Raw genomic sequence first — 14,448 nt, 5'->3', positions numbered from 1 at the left:
ATGCACGTAGTTCAGCCAGTTCAAGACCTCATGAACTTACAGAACTTCCATCATGAACTCCTACAGAATCACAAAGCCCTGGTCCTGATCTGAACTATAATATACTTTGCTGGTACATTTTAGACTTTAATTTATTTTGCATCTTTTCTTTTGGCCTATGTACAGTGGCAGCCTCACATGTCATGTTTTCGAGTTGACATCAATAAAACATTTTTGTAAAATATTATATACAGTAACTATTAAATTCAATCTGTTCTTCAATCACCACTTTGAAGCTGTTTTACATCAAGTGCAAATTATTAGTGCCACAACAGGAGGCAAAATTCCAACACAATCTCATGAAAGTGTGTATCCCATACATTAAATTTCTCCTGCCATTTATAGGGTTACGCCAAAAATGATTTTGCCGTGCATATGCTACGCTCTGTAAATCTCTTGGTATAGGGGTGTGGAGTGCGTGCGTATTACTCGCCAAAAAGTACGTATCATATGCATGCAAAAACTGTGTATACACGCAAAAACTATTTTTGGCATATAAATGGCAAGAAAAATATCAACACAGCTGTCGGCGGATAAAACGTTGTCTTTGGTGGGGCTTGTGCACTGGGTTTGCCTTAATCCCCAATGTCAGGAACTTTTCTCTGGCACATGTGATAAACCGATTGTAGTGAAGTCCAAGCTGTTGCTTGTTCTCACACGACAGCATCAAACTTCTGTCACGCTGACACACTGACCCCAGAGGATCTTTTGGAAAACTTTCAGTTGTTTTATTCAAAGTCAAGGAAAACCGAGCAGGACCAAGCCAGTTTACAGCTGATCGCCGTCAAAAAAGTTCAGCGGCGACGTCCCAAGGTTGACAACAGCGACATGCATAACGTTAGATCATGAATCATAATTCATGATGATGTGCTCGTCTTAGTTAATGTTTTAATTAAGGTTTTGTTCATCCATGAAGTCATGAATGAAAAACGTTGAACTGTTAAAAAAACGTTGTTAGTTCAGGATAATATGAATTAATGCATAATTCATTTATCCAGGAATTCATGATAATTCATGACATGAACCCTTAAAGTGTTACCGAATATTGTTATATTAAAGCAATGGATTTATAGTATGCACAAGAAATTCAATGTGTATAAAATTTTATTTTGATTAAATACATTGTCGTTGTGTAAATGTGCCCTTGGTGATTTTCAAATAAGCTACTTTAACTTTACTTGCGTCAATATCCATAAAAGTAGGCTATATTTACTTATGCTTAAAATTGATGATTGGACACTTACTCATTCCTTTCTATAATAAAAATGAATACTCATAACTTAAGTTTGTTTGGCTAGGCTACATCTGACATGGATGAAAGAAACTGGACGTCAATTTACCATTCTGAATAGCTGACGTCATAAAACACCTGAACCAAATGGACCTTAATCAGATCTGGTACCACCTGTCTCAAATAAACCATGCCCGTCCTATAGTCTGTCTTTGCACATTTCAGGACTTTAAAAGTCTTTGAGAATAAAGCTTTTTTTACGGTGGTTTTCCAACAGGGTTTTGCAGTTTCAGTACAGAAACCAGGTTTAGTCTTCTTTAATCAAAAGAGAGACAGCCGAGTGCCATATTTAAGGACTGGTGAAATTATTCTAACCGACTAAAATGGTAAGATAAAGCACTCATAACAATGAAGTATAAAAATTAACAAGTGTAAACTGTAACGCTTAAATGTTAATCATTTGTTCTGGGAAAGAACTTTGCTTTGATGAATGAGTGTTTTTTTAGATGAATGCTTTCATGGCCTGCCTTGCTTGTCTGTGGCTAATGGTGCACACCGCATCATCCACTGTGTGTAAGTATTTGTTTGTCATTCCTCTGATTAATGTCACTGTAGACTGTCATGATTCAAACATTAATGTCCATTTGCCTTCTGGGTTTTTTTTTTTTTTTAGCGTGGTGTTATAACAAGCCATCCTGCAGTAAGTTCCCCCATACCTTAACCTAAATTAAAGATAATCCTAGCTACAACAAAGATCCGTTTAAAATATTGTGTTCAATGATAAAATCTGAGCAAGTTAACAAATTACTTCACTGTTAACAGGGTGAGGACGTTTAAATTACGTTTTTGCATTTCAGGTGAGGTCACTTGGGCAAAAATTGCAAGTAAAGACTGTAATGGCAGTCAACAGTCTCCAATAAACATCATATCTGCCAATGTCCAAGCTAATGCTAATCTGACCCCTTTCAACTTCACTGGCTATGGTGACAAAGCCACCTTGACTGAGATTAAAAACACTGGCAAGACAAGTGAGTTCATCTCTTTATTGTCTTAAACTGTTTATTCTAGTTTTCTGACAGGAGTGAGTTTCCCGAAGTCAACTATAGCTCTGTCGTTTACCAACACAATTCAGCAAAACTTGAGAAACTAAAGTTCTAGAGTATTTTTCAAGTTAAACTTAACTTTATCGCTGTGTCTTTAGACTGTGTTGTGCAAAAGATAAACTAGCTTTGATCGGAATCTCACTGTTCAATTTGTTGTGGCTTTACTCTTCAGTTAAAGTTACACTTGATCACAAGAGAATGCGTGTGGAAGGAGGTGATCTGCCAGGCTTGTTTTCCAGCAAGCATTTTCAGCTCCACTGGGGTAACAGCAGCGCCATGCCTGGATCTGAACACTCTGTGGATGGGAAACGATACCCTATGGAGGTATGAATATAATCTAATGCAATAAAGCTTTGTTTTTATTATCAGTCTTATGAACGGTCTTGTGTCTCAGATGCACATCATAAATAAGGCGGAGCATAATGGCAGCATGTCTGGTGATCCTGAAATGGCAATTCTTGGTGTCTTTATTGAGGTACGTTGCCTTTTCCTCTCTCAAATTTGGAAAAACTCTTTCAGCAGAATGTTTAATTGAAATGTCACCCACAGGCCACTAATGACATTGGGAAACCGACGAGCTGGAAGTACTTAACATCTTACCTTAAGAAAATTGCCAATGCAGGTTTGCCATGATCCTAGAGTATGAGGAAAGGAGTGGTTGTATAAAACATGCTGGTAATATCATAAATGTATTAATTTTGTCTAAGGTGATGTAGCAAACATTTCCTACACTATTTCCATGAATGATCTGCTTCCTGGAGTGGACAGGACGAAATATTACCGTTATATGGGCTCTTTGACTACACCAAACTGCACTGAACGTATTGTGTGGACCATCTTTAAAGATCCCGTCAAAGTCAGCCGAGATTTGGTAAGTGTATACATACAAAATATTTAGACTTGGTCTTATTTTGCAGCTTCTGGCCATTCATGTCACAAGCTAACTAGCTAAACTTTCTAAACCTGAATGTAACAACTAGCCATGTAGCTAATTGCTAATGCCAGTTAAGGTTTGGTGTAGCCTTTAGCTATCCTTACAAGCCTACTATCTGTCTGACATGAAAAACACTTCAAGGACCACACCAGGCTTCATACAAGTTTATTTCCAATGATTCCTTGCTCCAAACGTATCCCTGTAGCAGCATTTATTCTCATATCTATTTCTTTACCTAACAAGTCCAGTTGAAATTTTGGCAATTTTTCAACTTCTGGTCGAAGCTTATTGAACATATAGGACACATACCTCTCTTAGAGCATAATATTCTGAGCATTGAAAAAAAAGTAAGTCTCTACCCAGATAGCAAACTGACATTGAATCAACGTGGAAATATGACATCGAAACAACGCTGATCTGACATTGTTTTGCTCATCGAATTAACGTTGAACCAACGTCAGACGCGTCATTCTTTCAAAACTAACGGAAAATCAACTTGAAAGCAACGCGTTGTTTCAACGTTATGAAAGCAAACCAATTTTCGATTTTCATTTAGCTTTGAAGAATGCCGCGAAAATTCTATTGAAATTCTGAGCCTGTTGATCGCCAACTAGTAGTGAAATCATCACAGATCCATTGATTTTGTTTGGATTTGTATATTTTTTTCTGTGAAATGAGTATAGTGTTTGGTGAAAAGAATGGCATATTGCCTGATGTCATAACTTAATGGAATAGTTGATTGCCAATGAAGTAAAGATGAAAATAGTGGAAAAAAAGTGAAAAAACGCCTGTTTTTTTGCATTAAATTGATGCAAAATCATGTAGAAATGTGTTTTAAGAATTATTTTTTCAGTGTATGTTGTCCGCACATGTGTTCTGTGTATCTGGAATGCATTTATTTAGAACCTACCCAACCCACTAAGGATTTGATGAAAAAAATATTTTTTCACATTTTTCTGATAAAAAATAAAGGGTGCGTACACTAAAATGCCCACAATTTTTTTTTTTCCGCGATATTTCCGGCAGAGCAGACCCTCCAATTATTTGTTCTTAGGGTCAAAGTTAACAGAAACACAAATAAAAAGTATGGCAGACCATGTCAGGTTCAACCCATTTTATAGAGCTTTTGAGACTTTGGCTCCCTGACTACCATGGGTGAGCTTCCTGTACAGTGACATAACTCTCTGCTTAACTGTAGTATGATGCGTCATTGAACTAGCTAGTCACGACTGTTTCGCAAGTTGGTCGTTCAACCACGTTGGTTAATCTCCTTGGAGTAATAACTACTGAATCTGTTTGAGATCAAATTAAATTGTGCTATAAATCAAGGACATGGCATCTGAGGGCTGTTTCTTTGTTGTGCTTTAATTGGGGGGGGGGGGACTTCTCGGGCCAGCAGCATATGTCCAAATTTCAATCTTAACCGTTCCATTTCATCAGAAACGATCTTAAAACGGCTTTAAGTGTAAAATACCAAACTTGCGGTTTCTTAAATCAAGAAAACGCGTTTTAAAGGACTACTACCATGTCTAATATCGATATAGCTAACTGCAGTGTGCAAGAAGTGTCTCATAGCCACCGAGCGAACGCACAGAGTAGCATCGTAACAACTTTCAACACACTCAAACGTATCCAACATGATAAACTTTTGCGTTACCCCACATACACATGACTGGAAATGCGTCTGTGGGATTATAAAAGCTCCACTGCTCTCAAACAGTCTCTCGCGCTCATCTCCCATTAGCAATAGCTCCAGCGGCACCTCTAGTGGTGAACTTGCATGGTGTGCCTTACGATATAAGCTGCGTCCGAAATCTAATACTTTCCTACTATAAAGTTTGCGAAAAACGGTACGCGAACAGAGTATGTCCGAAATCATAGAATTTGAGAAACGGTAGCCATAAGTACCCTGATGAACTACTTCCAGCGAGATTCTGAAGTGCGCATACGGTGGGCACTTCATCCCATGATGCCACGGGAGAGGAGTTGTTGTCGTTTTATTTGAAAATGGCGGAAACCAGAGTAACGTTAGGAGAAACGCAGACACGCATGTTTATTTATTGATGGTAATATCACAAGCAAATAAATGGCTTTTTCCTTGCCAAAAATCGACATCTGTCATTGTTCATAAGGCTTGTGTGTGTGTGTGTGTGTGTGTGTGTTTTATGAGGTACAATTTATTAGGTAAATGTTATTTGAGAAATTCCGCAAAAGGCGTGATCTGCAAGCAGCTGACCGATGCCTCTTGATTGTCGGCTTGGACGACATAATGCAGATGTAAGCAGAGCTAAAAACAGCGCAAAGCTGGTGCAGTCACTGGAATGGGCTCTTTAGACTTTCCCACCGTTGTGACGAGTGTATGTCACGCGACCACAACATGGCGCATGTAGTGCGTCCGGACTCATTCATACTACAGGGAATTTTTTTTATTTTTTTTTTATTATTTTTTTAATGGTCGTGAAGTGTGTTCTTATTTCAATATAGTATTTACTCTCATAGTACGTGATTTCGGACATGGCAATAGTCTTTGGTATAACTGACTCCATCACATTAAGTTTTAGCTGCAGTCCAAATGGTTGGAATTAACATGCAGTTCAATTCCTGAGACATCTCAGCATCTTCAACTTTTAAACCGTTTTTGTATATTCTAGATTGACCTCTTCACTAAGACCGTCTACGTCAGCAAGACCACCAATTCTTCTCTCATGACCAACACTTTCCGGAGTGTTCAGCCCATCAATGGCAGGATTGTGACGTCACAGGTAGCGGGTGGCAAAACGTCTGGCCTACTCAAACCAACTACATCAACAACCACTAAACCAACTACACCAACATCAACCACTAAACTAACATCAACTGGAAAAACGACTAAATCAACGGCGACAAACCCATCCCAGGCTCTCGTGTGTCCACTTCTGAGTCTCGCACTCCTGTACTGCATCCTACCTTTGTTGTAAAACCGCTCGACGAAATGAAGGTACTTTTGAACTGATGGTATAATATTCCTTATGTTAAAAAAAAAAAAAAAAAATTCTATTATCCATGTAAAATGTGTCTGGTTTAATGTGTAGTTATTGTCAAGGTTTACTATTGCTGTGGAATGATGTGTTTTTCAGCTAAATGCTAGTTTCCTCACTCTCAGCTTGTTTCCTGCAACGGTTTCATACGGAAGTGTGTACGTCTCCCAAGTTTTTCACTGAAGGTCTTGAGCGTTTGGTTGTGGTGTTTTATAGAAGTGTTTTGATTTGGTGCACAGTTTTGAAAAACATTTAAGCATGTGTTTTGGACTTTTAAATTCACTTATTTTAATATTTGACTAGTGTCAGCTTTGCAGTTTGAAATGGAAAGCAAGCAGTGAATGTAGGCAACAGGCTGAGGGTGATGGACATTGCATTGATTTAAACGTGGCTTTAGGAGAAACTTGTTAATACTTATCTCCCCTGGAAGGTAAAACTGTATCTGGTTCTTTTGGCATTTCACTCATGGCTGTTTTGTAGGTTTTCACATGTTTGGATTTTGTTTGTAGTACACTAGCCTGATCTCATGAAATGCATCTCTATAGCACGCATTGTATTTATTGTGCAGTTTATACAATGCGTGTTTTAGAGGAGTTTTTCATGGGATCCGGTTTGTACACTTTTTTTTTTTTTCTTCCAATCCCTACTACAAAAGTGTCATTGTGTAGTGTGAATGTTTGTCAAAATGCTTTAGTGCAGAATGTTCAGTCATTTGTTTTTTTTTACTACTTGCTTTTTTTTTTGAAAAAAAAAAAAGTATTATTACTGTTGTCTTGAGGGAAAAATAAAGTTATTAATTGTATTAAATTTATCATCTTGCATTTTGTCTTGTCATTTTAACTGCAGATGGCTCCATAATCTTGTGGTTTTGATTTGTCTTTGAATATAAATGAGTGTCTAGAACCATTTCAAATATATAAAATTAGTGCTAGGGGGATGGCACTAGACTAGCATAGGAAGTTATTGTCATTTGACCCTTTTAAATGTGATCTTGTGTCAGTTTTAAATGTAAAGTATTGCTTTATGGTGGTTTTAAGGGAAGGTGAGTGAATCTGTATAGTTATAAAAAAAAAGGTAATCTGGTTCTGTAGTATTCAGAAACCCTAGTCTTTGACCAGTGATTAAGCTTGCAATCTCGATCTTGCACGCATGTACGACTGAAGGAGATTCAGTGCCCCGATATATCCACAAGTTTCCGAGGGGCGCTCCTGTAAAAGATAAAGTGGCTGAAACTTCCGGTGAGGCGGCGGAAGTAGCATCCCAATGGTATTTTGTGTGATAGTTAGCGAAGAGGCTAGCTGTTTTTCGGATAATTATTTTACTATTTAAAGACGCAAATCTTTATGAGAGATTGTGTTACGGAGCTCAGGGACAACATGTGCTGTTCGCAGTTGTATGTATAACCGGATTAAACTAGTTCAGTGGCTTAAACGTGATTGTTTTGAACATATGCTGAAAACGAAATCAGAGTGTTCCTGCCAACGACTGTAGTTTATCACCTCCCAAAAGACGACGAATCTTCCTGTGTACATTTGTTTAAATTCTTAATATTCTATAAACGTTTATCAGCATGTGTTTGGCTGTTCTCTACTGATGTTACACCTAAACTCAGGATCAAAGCCTGTGTTGACAGAATACCAAATGTGCCAGTTAAAGTATTCAAGCAGCACATTCATTTATAATTTTGAATAAAATCCAAAGCACAATGACTAAGTGTGTATTTTTTATTTTAATTGTTTCTCAGCTAGCACAACTGTCTGTCACCATGCCTTGATGAGTATTGATTATTAATAATGTTATTATACTCCCAATCAACTACTGCGGAGGGTAAAGGTACTGTTATTTCACCCTTTTGAATTCCGTTGAGGTTGTGTTCCCACATCGTTAGCTAGTTTGGATCGCTATAACTTGAATGACTGTCAACTGTTGAATGAACGAGTGTCAAGCATGTCAAATCGCGCTTTGTTTACTTCCAACCGGAAGTCGCGCCCACTTTTGACGCAAGGCCTCATGGGGCGTAGGGAACTTGTGGATAACTCACGTCGACGTTCTTCGCTTGAAGGGTAAAGTTGGAAATATCTTTGCAGCTATACTGGTAAACACTCGGACAGTCCACAGATGAGGTATGTTAATTATAAAGCAATTTAAAACTGCTACAGGGGTGCGTTTCCTGAAAGCATCGTTAGCCAACTATGGTCGCAAGTTGGTCGCAATTTCCATTGAACTCTATAACGACGGAACTTGCGACCATAGTTGGTTAACGATGCTTTCGGGAATCGCTCTTTGCATGACACTGACACTACAGATGAGATCTTTTGGCTTTATGAATATTGTATGCTGCGTTCACACCCTGTTGTAATTGCCAAAAATAATCACTTATGGTAATTATGACATGAAATGAATTAAGGTGTTCATGTCATGTATCACATGGAAGAAAGGCTGTAAGGTGCGCTCAATATTTTTCCCTGCAAAAATTCACAAAAATTGTTACAGGCTTTTAAAGACAAGCTGGGAAATCAGGCAAGGTACAATGTTTTGTTACAAGCTGTTCACACATTGTAAAGTGATTATTTCATTAGCCCCTTTAAGGACATTTCTAGTTATCTGATTATTATTTTTTTTTTTTTCAATATTTACAGAATGATGTTTTAAACTAATGAAGCGTGGACGTGACGTCATATTCGAGGTCCGAGTCGGTCATTGGTTATAGTAGAACGCACCATAATAATTCAGATTATTATTACCATTTTACATTAACACAACCATGAAATGTTGGTTGGAAGAAAGTGAAAATAAAATTGTGTGTGTGTGAAAAAGAGGCAGATGAGGAGAGAAAACACAATAGGCTCTATGCACGATCGCTTCCGGGTTTGTCTCAGCAAGCCCAGTTACATCCGGTGCTGCGTCAGTCTATGGTCAGAAGCAAGGGGGTAATCTATCGACCGGAAGTTGAAGCCTCGCGGGAGCTGCCATCTTGTAGCAGAACTTCACTTGCGTTAGCATTCCCATTGACTCCCATTCATTTTGGCGTCACTTTGACAGCGAATAACTTTACATCTGAGGCGTTTGAAGACCCCATTTGTCCTTTATTTATTTCTAAAGAAACACAACAATGTATAAAATGCTCCATTACCTTGTAGCTTATGTTATGGCCCCGTAGATGCAGGTTTACTGAAAGTAGGCTAACGATTGCGTCATACCCACGCGACTCTCTGTCACACAGTAGAGAGATTACAGTATGGACAGGAGAAGAAGCTTGCGCGCAATCGGGGAAACGTGGAGGCAAAATGACAAAATAATTCATCAGAATACCTAGCAGAATTGTCTCCTTCTCCTAGATCATGGACAGCTCCTACTCACACTCTCCGCCTCTGCATGTATAGGAAGGGAATGATTCAGATTTCTCATGCCACAGCACTAGAAGACAGACGGGTTGCTCTCGTCACATCTACGTAGTCAAGCTCTGTTTGAGTTTGCGCGTCAGGGACGGAAGTGCTAAAAAAATCGCCAAAAACGGGCTTCAATCGTCTCAATGGAGTTCCAATGAGATCGCTCTGTCCATTTCTTTTACTGTCTATGGTTACATCTGGTGCTGCGTCAGTCTATGATCAGAAGCCGGTTTTGCGTTAGGTGGAGATAGTGGCAAATTACACTTGCTGTTTATAAAAACGTCCTGCGGTTAACGTGAATGATGTTAACAACACTGTGAGACAGTTAGCTGTCACACAAGAGTAAAAAAGAGAAGTTATTTAAATTATATATTTCGAGCTACAACAACAGCTTTGAGGGTGAGTATTCTCTCATATCGTACGAAATTCAACTAACGAATCAGCGTTTTTAAAATCGTTGTCTCCGTCTCTGAGAAAACTGATTTTATTAAAGTTTTGCCTCTATACACTTGGCCTGCAGAACGCTCTTCCGGGAGTAAAGACGCTGACTGAGATTCTTTCGGACACACGTCAGCAGGGTTCGTGCATAGAGGCTATTTACAAAGACACATGAGTCATATTACTATGATTGGGAAAAGTGCAATACGGATACGACATACCTATGAGTTTGTGTCATTTTCTCAACATACTACGAAATCTCCATAAATGCCACACAAAACCAATTTTCCCTTAAGACTATCCACATTCTTCCAATACTGTACATTTTGCTTCTGAAACAAAACCTTTTCTGGGACTATTTGTTACGTGGTAACAGGTCTCGAAGGTCTACATTCTTCCCAAGCGTGATTTTCCACCTCTGAAAATGAAATTTTAATAACGCGCAGGTCGCTCTTTGACATGCAGTTACTATGAACGGGGTCCAAAGCTTACAGTACCAAAAAGTAGCCCATTGTTCCTTCACTAGTCTACAGGAGCTTTTGCTTTTTGTGAGTGACGGAAACAAGTTTAAGTGGGTATTAACTGACATGCCAGTTCAATGATTTCCTCAATAAGTTATTTATTTGAGACACTTTTCAAGGATTCGTTTAATCCGGTGTGGCCAAATTAATACATACTTGTTTACATTTATTCATTCATTAAAAGCTGACGCTTTTATCCAAAGTGACTTACAATTGCTATATATGTCAGATTCCAACTGTTAAAAGGGAGAGTTCACTTTGAAATAAATTTTTGGTATGTTTTAGCTTACATCAAGGGCATCCAAGATGTAGGTGTCTTTGTTTCCGCAGTATTTTCAATTTTGATATTTTTAGGTCAAACCGTTCTTGTCCGTCAGTCATATAATGCAGGTCTATGGTCACCACCTCAAAGAGCATGCACAGAGAAGTCCAAATGAAACATGATTTAATGACTCGTAAATGTAAGTACACATTGATAGCCTAATGGCACTTTTCTGGGACTATTTGTTACGTGGTAACAGATCTCGAAGGTACGGCTCGACACGGCACGGCACGGCTTAATTTGCTTTAGCTCAGTTGCTTTGCCACTGCAGTTGGTACCGCTTTAAAGTGGGCTGGATTATTGACTGATCGATAACAGCGGTGGCTGTTGCTGGATATTTAAATCTAGCGGGTTTGGTTTCTCTTGTCGATGTCTATTGGTCGCAAATACAATGACGCTGGTAGTGAGGATTCTGTCTGACCAATCAGTGATCTGCAGTGTTTCATGTCACATTTTAGTACCGGTACGGTACGCTTGGAACCTCAACAGACCAGGTACCATTTAAAGCGAGCCGTACCGTACCATGCAGTGGAAAAGCGCCATAAGACACGAAATGAGCGGTTTATGTGACAAAAAAAAAAAAAAAAAGTATTTACATCGTTTATAACTCTTGTAACCACAGTGATGTCCATTATACTCCGCGGGAGCGGGCGCTTCTTTCTGCGCATGCGCCGGAAATCCCAGGAAGTTCAATCTCTCATGCGTGTACGTCACTTACACAGAGATTTTCTGAAGTTTTACCTTTCACTGTGAAGATCTATGAATGGAAGACAATTTCGATATTTAGATCTTCACAGTGAAGGATAACACTTCTAAAATCTCTGTGTAAACAATGAGTGAGGTACACGCGCAAGAGATCACTTCCGGCGCATTCGTGCAGATAGAAGCGCCCGCGCCCTCAGATCACTTGGACGTGGCTGTGGTTACAAGAGGTAAAAACGATTTAAATACTGTTGGTTTTCTCACACAAACCGCTCGTTTCGTGTCTTAGGCCATCAATGTGTACTTACATTTACGAGTCATTAAATCATGTTTAATTTGGACTTCTCTGTGCATGCACTTTGAGGTGGTGACCATAGACCTCCATTATATGACTGACAGACAAGAACGGTTTGACCTAAAAATATCAAAATTGAAAATACTGTGGAAAAAAAGACACCTACATCTTGAATGCCATTGAGGTAAGCTAACACATACCAAAAATTAATTTCAAAGTGAACTATCCCTTTAATAAGATAAGTATAAATTCCACATACAAGGAATGAGTCTGAAACATTAAGGCTGATTGTGTGAGTAAAATATGTTCTGGAAATGGTTTTAGAGGTGCAGTATAACGCTGTTGCATTACAATACAGCTTGTTTTACACGTTTCCCAGAGGTTTTCTTTGTGTGAGGTTTCGTCCCAATATGTCCTTGATTGAAATTCAAGCTAATTTTCAGTTGTTTCCTATTAATTAAACTGTAAAGGTCTCGATTTTAGAACAAAGATGGAATTTTCTTCAAGATGTTAAATTCATCAAACCTTTTATTCAAGAAGTGAGTGTTTACAACAATAAATTAAGTGTATTAAGCAATTTTTATCTTAAATGTAATCCAAGGGGCATGGAATTCAAGTTTGCTGATTGTTGAACCCAGACTACTAAAGAATCCGGATCCATTCTAAAGGCGTTAAAAAAGGACAAAGTGTTCTGTTACGCTTAAGGGTGTCATACATTTGGATGTAAACTACTGCCGCACTTGGCCCTTTGTGGATCGTGTTTATTGTTCAAAATAATTCCTTCATACTCAATCGAATCACTCTTTCTCTGTGAGCAGAGAGTGCCATTCAGTAATGTGATATTAGCACTTACCATTTCCATCAACCTTCAAACCGAAGATCATCTTATCACAGCAGTTATACAAGTTGCATTACTGTTACAATACTGACAATCATTTTGATAATTATAATGACATACCGTAATAATTACTTATATAATTTCAGATAGTTGCCATGGCAACAATTTAAATAAATTAAAACTAATTAATAAAAATGAATACTGTTTAGACTTATTTAAAAAAAAAAAGTAACAATATGTTTGTTAACAAAAAAATTACCTAGAACTAATATTAAAGTGAAAACACACACACTCAAACAGCTTCAGCCAGCTGGACACACACAGTTTCAGTCAGCTGGTATTTCTGACTTTATGGTAGAAATATTTCTAGAATGCTAAACAACCTTTTTTTAATCTCATCATATCCGTGTTTCAACTCGCCTTTGGCATGTTTTTTTTTTTTTTTGATGCTTTGGTATCATTTAGAAACCCAATTATTTTGTGCATGCAAAATTTTCTACAAAAAATTCTCAATTTTGCATAAGGTGTAAGTAACTAGTAATAACTAGTCTTTCCAGATCACTAGCTCCTAAACTGTGTCTATAAACTGAACATTCCAGTTATATCGACTTATGTCTGACGATAGTCACAATTGAAACCCTCACCTGTCAAACTTCATAATTAGAACAATCCCTGATCAGGGTCATTTAATACAACTAAAACATAACATCTTTGTTACAGTAAAGAAAATTAAAATTAAAGGGATAGTTCACTTTGAAATGAAATTTTGGTATGTTTTAGCTTATCTCAAGGGCATCCAAGATGTAGGTGTCTTTGTTTCCGCAGTAGTTTCAGTTTTTATATTTTTAGGTCAAACCGTTCTGTGGTCAGGGCTATGGTCACCACCTCAAAGAGCATGCGCAGAGAAGTCCAAATTAAACATGATTTAATGACTCGTAAATGTAAGTACACATTGATGGCCTAAGACACGAAACGAGCGGTTTGTGTGAGAAAACAAACAGTATTTATATCGTTTTTACCTCTTGTAACCACAGCCACGTCCAAGTGATCTGAGGGCGAGGGTGCTTTGTGGCTGTGGTTACAAGAGGTAAAAAAGATATAAATACCGCTCGTTTCGTGTCTTAGGCCATCAATGTGTACTTACATTTACGAGTCATTAAATCCTGTTTAATTTGGACTTCTCTGTGCATGGTGACCATAGACCTCCATTATATGACTGACAGACAAGAACGGTTTGACCTAGAAATATCAAAATTGAAACTACTGTGGAAACAAAGACACCAACATCTTGGATGCCCTTAAGATAAGCTAAAACATACCAAAAATCCATTTCAAAGTGAACAAAAATTTTACACACATTTTTTAGAATTATTTTCTAAAAACAATAATAAAAACGACAAAATTACTAAAACTTTCAATTTAAAATGAAAACAGAAAATACAGAAATAAAAACCAATGAAAAAAACATTTAAACTATAGTTTCACTTTATTTTGATGGTCCCCTTCAGACGTTCTGTGGAACTATAAGTGACGTCACTCCTGCGTGTCAATTAACTCTCATTAGAATATTAGTTAGTCAACCGAATGTCTAAAGGGGACCATCAAAAGAAACTGTAACC

General features: G+C 38.0%; 1 protein-coding gene across 1 annotated transcript; it reads left to right on the top strand.

The window, feature by feature from the left end:
* The first annotated feature begins 1,514 nt into the window (after positions 1-1,514).
* On the top strand, positions 1,515-6,416 carry LOC120468995 (carbonic anhydrase 15b). The gene is made up of 9 exons (XM_039657671.2): positions 1,515-1,656; positions 1,777-1,843; positions 1,944-1,970; positions 2,128-2,298; positions 2,546-2,697; positions 2,768-2,848; positions 2,923-2,995; positions 3,081-3,244; positions 5,959-6,416. The coding sequence occupies exons 1-9, from the start codon at positions 1,654-1,656 to the stop codon at positions 6,262-6,264; spliced, it is 1,044 nt and encodes a 347-aa protein (XP_039513605.2). The 5' UTR covers positions 1,515-1,653; the 3' UTR covers positions 6,265-6,416.
* Positions 6,417-14,448: the final 8,032 nt, after the last annotated feature.

Source organism: Pimephales promelas, chromosome 17, assembly GCF_988280905.1.
Source record: "Pimephales promelas chromosome 17, fPimPro1.hap1.1, whole genome shotgun sequence".
NCBI lineage: Eukaryota > Metazoa > Chordata > Actinopteri > Cypriniformes > Leuciscidae > Pimephales > Pimephales promelas.
This window is presented reverse-complemented; position numbering and strand designations above follow the sequence as displayed.